Below are 6826 nucleotides of genomic sequence, written 5' to 3'. Positions count from 1 at the left end.
CCTTCCCGCCATCTGCCCGGCTCCTCAGCGCCAGCGCCACGCGGCCACGCGCACGTCGGGTCAGCGCCGCACGGAACAACGCGGCTGTGAACGAGGGCAGCTGGGGAAATCCGAGCGCTAATCCCTGCTCCAACGCCGCAGCCCTGCAGCCCCATAGCCCCGCCAGCCACTGCCTCCTGCCCGCGGCCACGGAGCTGCCTTCCCCGGCGCTGTGGGCAGCGGGCACCGCTCCAGCCCCACGCGTGCCATGGGCCCGCGTTGTTTATTCTTTGCTGGCTGTTTTGTGCAGGATCCATGCCCATGTGTTTGTGTGTGGGGGGGTTAATCTCATTTGGCAGTTATGGATTTTCTCAGCGTAATCAATGTTGGCGCATTCGCCTGCTGTGCTCTGTGCCGGGGAGGCTGTGCTGTGCGGAGCAGGGGCACGACACGAGGCCGAGAGGCGGCTGCTGCGTGCAGGCATGGGATGTACGTGGGGAGAGCTCCGCTGGAGGCTGAGCCTCGGAGCAATGCTGGGTGTGCAAGGGCAGGGCACGCCGTGCCACCGCTGCCCCTCTACCCACAGCTCCTGCTGCTGCCCCTCAGGGATGGACACAGAAAGGAGGCAGATCCACACCTGATGCAGAGAGGAAGCTTTCCCCAGGGTTAACACGGTACCAAGAGTCTCTAGAAAAACACAGCCCCGCTGTTTGCTGGGGGAGGATGCCCGGGGTGCCGCACGCTGCCGAGCTATTGCAGTTGCTCGTTTCGAAATCTCCGCTCGCAGAGGCCACGTGTGCCACCCCAGGGGGCGGGAGGTTCCCTTCCCTGCAGCCCCCAGCCCACCCCGCGTAACACGGCCCCTGCTCCCAGCTGTGCGGGGTCACGGCCCCCAGCACCACCCGCCCCCGTAAGCAACGGGGATTTTGAAATCGTATTGTACCCAAAGCACGAATCTTCAGCTGAGTCACACAAATACGAAACTCGCTTACGGGATGAATTAAAGCTATTAGAACACAGAGGTAATTACTCATGCGAACAATGGCCTTTTCAACTCTTTAATGATCACACAAATTAGTGCATAAAATTATGTTAATAGCCCCACAACTGTTGCACAGACACTCAGCCCTCCGGTACGCAGCGGGCTGAGCCGCACGGGATGAGCAAAGCCAACGGGACCAGGCTCTGCCCCCAGCCCTGCTCCTGCTGCATCCCAGCACAGCTCCCGCTCCGTGCTGGGCAATGGCCACGTGCTGCACAGCAGCTGCACGAGGGCAGCTCGGAGCACACCCCAAGCAGCTGGGCACGGAGCACTGCAGCCTGAGCCCCTGCTGCCCTCGCGCACATAGGAAAGGCTTCAGGGAAGGGTCCTTACACAGGAACCGCTTGGAACCCCGATCCATCTGTTATTCATTCAGCTTTCAATCTGAAATTGCTCTAATTGCAAATTAAGAGAAATTGCTCTTCCTCGTGCAAAGGCAATGGGGAATACTTTGCACTCACAGGGGGGATGCTGCATTCTCACCAAAGCTGCAGCTAGTTCTGGCAGAACCGGGGCTTGTTAGGACAGTGCTGTGGAAGGAGAAGCAACGTGCTGCGGGCAGGGCTGGGCCCGGACCCCCAGAGCCCTGACTGCTGCTGTCAGAGCGATGAGCGAGGCTCTGCTGCTCTAAAGCAGAAGTTTCTGTTAAAAAAAACAATACACCAAACAACCAACAAAAAACCCCAAACTGCGGTTTGTAGGAGAAACCACAAGCTTTCTACCCACTTCTATTTCGGTGCTAATGTTGGCTTTATTAAGTGCCCCGCCATCAGCGTTGCGCGCAATTAAGGAGGGCAGAGCCCTCCCTCCCCGCGCCGCGCACAATGGCCGCAGTACGGGCTCGCTGCCAGCTGCCAGCTGCAGGGCCCAGGGCAAAACAGAGCGGCCACACATCCCCGGGGCCAACAATTGCCCTCAGTGCACCAACAGCATGGCGTTTTGGCACCACGCGGCTGCCCGCACAGCACACGGGCAGGTAGCTGCCCCAGCACGGCAGCAGCAGGATGCCACCGGGCCGTGCCCGCCTGCAGCACATGAGCGCTGCTGCCCCAAAGCATTGCTGCTCCCAGCCGTTCCTCGGCACGCTCACACCACTGCTCTCCCTCTCCCCTCGGGAGCGCTGGCCTTGCAGCAGCAGCATTTACTGCCGCTGCGAACCACTTGGAGACAGCTGCAGCAGCAAATGACCCTGCAGGATTTGCAGCCCAGGCGGCTCAGCCGCACAGGACGGAGCAGCTGCGGATCAGAGCTCTCTGTGCACAGCTCTCACCTGGCAGTGCCTCGGAGAGCATGGAGGGCCCTGCCGGGCACCTTGAAGCCTTCTCACACCTCTGCCATCACAGCCTGTACTTCCCACGCTTTGAAATCAGCTGGACAACCCCTAAATTGAGCACTACAGTACAGTTAATTAGCTGTGTATTAGCTTGCTCAGAACTGCTGACTTGGGCTGTACTCCTTGGTTCAGCATCAATTCCTGTACCACAGCTACAGGGCTGTAATCCCCTCCTCAAGGTCCCCACTCCACTCCTGCACACTTCTCCCTCTTTCCAGCCCTTCTGTAGCCAGAGCAGCCCTCTCCAGTTAAACCAAACCCTTCGAGGTTTCGTTCTGCAATACAAAAGGTTTTGCTTCCCTTGCTTTACAACTGCTCCAGGCTCCCCTTTCCTGAACGCGGGTGACAGAACAGATCAGACTCCCAGCAGGGTTTGGGTCTGGGGCCAACCTTCCCGTGGCTCTGCCAGCACACACAGCGTTCTCCCCTCCCTCGCTTCCCACAGCCCAACCCTCCTGGCAGGAGTCACCTCCACGCACCCCAGCCCACCTCTCATCTTCGCTGCTCTCACTCCCTCAGAAGCAGCTGTATCTCAGACAGAAAAGTGTCTCATATACCCATCTCTGGCAGGGTGGTGTTGCTGCATGGAGGTGACATCCCGTACCGAACTCACTGCACGCAGCAGAGTACAGCACCATGCATTGCAGCACGCAGCTCACCAGCCCAAAGCCGCTCATCCCGCCCTGAACACGCATCTGTATTCCTGCCTGGAAACAGAGCGTGCCTGTGCCCTGCTCCGTGCTGGATGCTCCGCTCCCTGGCCACGCAGCAGCAGCAGCCGCCAGCCATTCCTGCAAGCCTACACGCCAGGATCCTGCTGGAGCACCAGCCCGAGCCCCGCCCGCTGCCAAAGCAGCGCACTCAGACACTGGCAGACGGCTGCACATCCTATGGAAAGTTCTCCTCCTCGCTCAGCGTCAACAATTGAGCTCGTTGTAAATGGAACTCGCTAAGCTCGCTATTACCTCCTCAGGAAACCGAAGGAACATCCGCATGCTCCGCACTGAGCGTGCCTCCTGCGCGCGCAGTCTGAGGCCGCCAGCCCTGGAGAAGGCAGCCAGGCAGGGCCTGGAGGGGAACCCAGGCCTGGCTGACCTCACGTTTCTCTTCTGCCATCACTCGAGTCGTTACCACCATGAGCAAAAGCAAAGCATCGCTGATAAGCAGGGAGAACTCCTTCTTCTTGTCCCCTAACTGCAGTGAATGCCATCCATGTCCCAGTGCCCCGCTCCCTCCTGCAGCACGGCAGATCCTGCTCAACATTGGAGCCTTTGTCCGACAACGGGAACAACGCCGCCGCTCCTGCTGGCGAGCACGGGCTCTTTACCAACAAATGATGACAACCATGCATGATTTTGTAAAAATTTTATTTGTCAAAGAAAAAAAAAAAACGCAATAGCCAATTGAAAGCCTACTTCATCTTTAACTCCAATTTTTGACTTTAAATTTAGAGAAATGACTTTTTTTTTTGTTTAAACAAACCCCCCTTTTTCCCATTTAACGTTTACCATCTACTCGTGCTGAATCCTTCCAAGGAGATTGCTCCAGCGTACCTCTCCAGGTCCTCGCTTTGCTCCTTTTACCAAAAAATGAAAAATTCCATCGTGCATCATAAGGGCTCCAATCGTCAAAAATAGGAACAAAAATCTTTGGAATAGCCAATTGAGATGAATAAAAAAATCCACACGAATGCGGTTTGGTTGGGGCAGGAATCCACTCCTACGTTCCTGGTAATCTGATCCCGCTCCATGAATCCTTGCCATTCAGCCTCCCTATCCTATCCACATTATGATTTGAATCCAATGATCCAGCTCCAAGGATTGGGATCCAGTGAGCCCTCTCCAATCCAAACCTTTATAACCAGCAAAACCAAAAAAGAGGAGGCAAAAAGTTAGATACTGCAATGAAAAAATAGGATTCTGGGGAATGATCAGTTATGTTTGCCATCAATTAATACAGATGTACATTAATAACTATCAATTCCCCAAAACAAGCTTCTGAATGGTGATGCTATTTTTTTTTCTTTAAGAAATGTTAATTATTTGGAGGAAAACACTGTCATATTTACATATGTCAACTGAAAATGCCAACATACTCATTGCTCGTACGGCGGTGCGCTACAGGTTTTGTGGTTGCAAAAAATGTTTATGAAATTGGAAAAGTTTACTGCTAACTCTATCCGCCTAGTGCACGTCTAAGCTACAGCGAGCACCCCTAGCTGGAAGGTGACACAGTTACTGGCTGCAGTTCTCAAGCATATCGTGAGTCAGTTCTGCATTAGGCTGGGGGAAGGGCTGACAGACTATTCCCAACTAGGTTCTCTTATTGTGGTTTTTTTTTTTTTTTTCTCTTTCATTCTGGTACTTTAAAAAAATGAAATAGCAACGCTGTATCAGTCACACAGAGGACATGCAGATTTTAGCAGTATTGATATTATACTCGGATTTAAAGATACCCTTGATCTGCAAGTGTACGAGTACTACGGAACGTTAACGCTCGTAACCAAATGCTGCGCGCAAAGTAAACCAATGCTCCCACCCCTGTCCCGCTTTACTCCTTTAAAGAACTAGAATGGAATAAGGAATTACGACAGCAAGGGTCGAGCCACAATTGCCAAGAGGGTTTTAAAGAGAAGAGCAATTGTAGCCTGCGGTGACCAAGAGGTGCCTGAAGAAGCGACACGCAGGCGCACGTTCTCAATTCACCTGTCTCAGTATAAGGTCAATACTGCCAAGTTCATCTGTGACAATAGCACTTGGAGTCATACCATTGCCTCCATTATTGATCTGATCCTCCTCAATCCTCCTTTTGACAATCCTAAAATGATTGACATGTGCTCCACAATCCTTTAATCCAAAGCATTCTTAATCCATCTCTTCAGATATGTCTACAGAAAGACACACGAAAAGGCAAGATAAAATATAAGATCCCCCAGAAGAGACAAGTTAGCCACAAACATCCCAACATCCCCAGCTCGCATAAACCATAGCTGAACACTGAGACATTTACACAGCAATACCACAGCTTGAAGAATGTTGGTATTTAACTATAACTAAATTGAAACAATCCTGACTGACATCAATTAAAATACAATTTACCAAAGACATGAGGGGAATGTTGTTGTTACGGAGCAAATACTCACTAGGGATTTTACACAAGAATGCAATTCAACACTTCAGCCAATTTGAATAAAACAGTTTGAATTAAAAAAAAAAAAATCGAAAGACTGTACTGAGTAAAGGAAAACTGTGTACAACATGGGGTTCTACAAAAAGATCAGAGCTAGTGATCGTTTATGTACGAGATCGGGATCTGCTGTGGCGGGGAGAGTAGCGTGGAGATCCTCTGCTTCTTCTTGGGGAATAACTGCGGCTTCTGCTGTTGCTTCGACTACGGCTTCTGCTACGACTACGGCTGCGTGACCGAGATCTTCCATAGCTTGGACTTCTTGGACCATCAACTTTAACACGGATGTAGGCAGTTTCTCCCTATTGAATAGACAGAACTTTCGATTGAAAGGTCTAGGCTTCAGGGCCGTCGTTTTAGGCATGCTGACAGACTGCAGATATCGTTTACTAACGCACAGAAATAGACACCAAACTCTTAATAAGGTCTATTTCGTGACCAACTGACAGCAGGCTTAGTTTAGCTGCTTCGTGTATTAACGCAACGAGCACCACACGTTCCTTACCTTCACGTCCTACTGTTAAGCCCTTTGTATCCAATTCTGGCCAAAACCAAGTAAGCGTGAAACCTACCTCGTGAGATCTAAACTTAGTGTTATCCAGTTTTCGCACAGCGTAGGTCATATCTTCCTTCCGTACAAACTCCACGACACCAGTGCCATCTCGGAAAACATCAGCATAACATACATCACCTGCTTCACGCATGTGATCCTTTAAATCCTGCCAACTTCCACTTGGAGGCAGCCCTGGATAAAAAGCAACACCTTGCTTTAAAACCCAATTACGTTAGCTTCTCCCGTAGGGAGGACGGCGTTAGGAGGGCAAGCAGCATCCCGCAGCACGCAAGGGCTATTTAGCGAGCGAGCAGGCCGCCCCAAGCGCCGCAGGCGGCTCCCGCCATCCCTTCTGAGCTCCGCGACGCTTCGCAGGGTAAAAGCAGAGCCGTAGAACCGCAGAGCCGCCCCGCGCACAGCGGCCGGAAGGGACCGGGGGAGAGAGCCGTGACTCACCCGAGACGATCACTCTGTACTCCGAGCGCCGGGACGGGGGGCCGTACCTGCCCCGCGGGGCTCCGCCCCCTCCGCCGCCACCGCCTCCTCTGCCGGTGCCCCGGCCGCTGCGAGGGAACTCCACGCGGAGGCGATACCCATCGTAATCGTAACCGTCCCGCCCGTAGACGGCGTCCTCCGCGTCCCTGCGGGTCGGGTCGGGACGGGCGGTGAGCGCGGCCGCGCCCTGCCACGCGCCGCCCCCCGCAGCGCCTTTGTTCCCGCTGCCCGCGGCCCC

The 6826-nt window shown here is 53.4% G+C and overlaps 1 protein-coding gene across 1 annotated transcript in view; it reads right to left on the bottom strand.

The window, feature by feature from the left end:
- SRSF1 (serine and arginine rich splicing factor 1) overlaps window positions 4686–6826 on the bottom strand; it is a 2906-nt gene continuing 765 nt past the window's right edge. The window contains exons 2-4 of the mRNA XM_021415875.1: window positions 6550–6734; window positions 6113–6285; window positions 4686–5842 (exon numbers count right to left, since the gene is read on the bottom strand). Coding sequence (XP_021271550.1) covers window positions 5648–5842; window positions 6113–6285; window positions 6550–6734 — 553 coding nt within the window. The 3' untranslated portion in view covers window positions 4686–5647. The remainder of the gene's footprint in view (window positions 5843–6112; window positions 6286–6549; window positions 6735–6826) is intronic.

This window comes from Numida meleagris, chromosome 18 (assembly GCF_002078875.1).
Source record: "Numida meleagris isolate 19003 breed g44 Domestic line chromosome 18, NumMel1.0, whole genome shotgun sequence".
Classification (NCBI taxonomy): domain Eukaryota; kingdom Metazoa; phylum Chordata; class Aves; order Galliformes; family Numididae; genus Numida; species Numida meleagris.
This window is presented reverse-complemented; position numbering and strand designations above follow the sequence as displayed.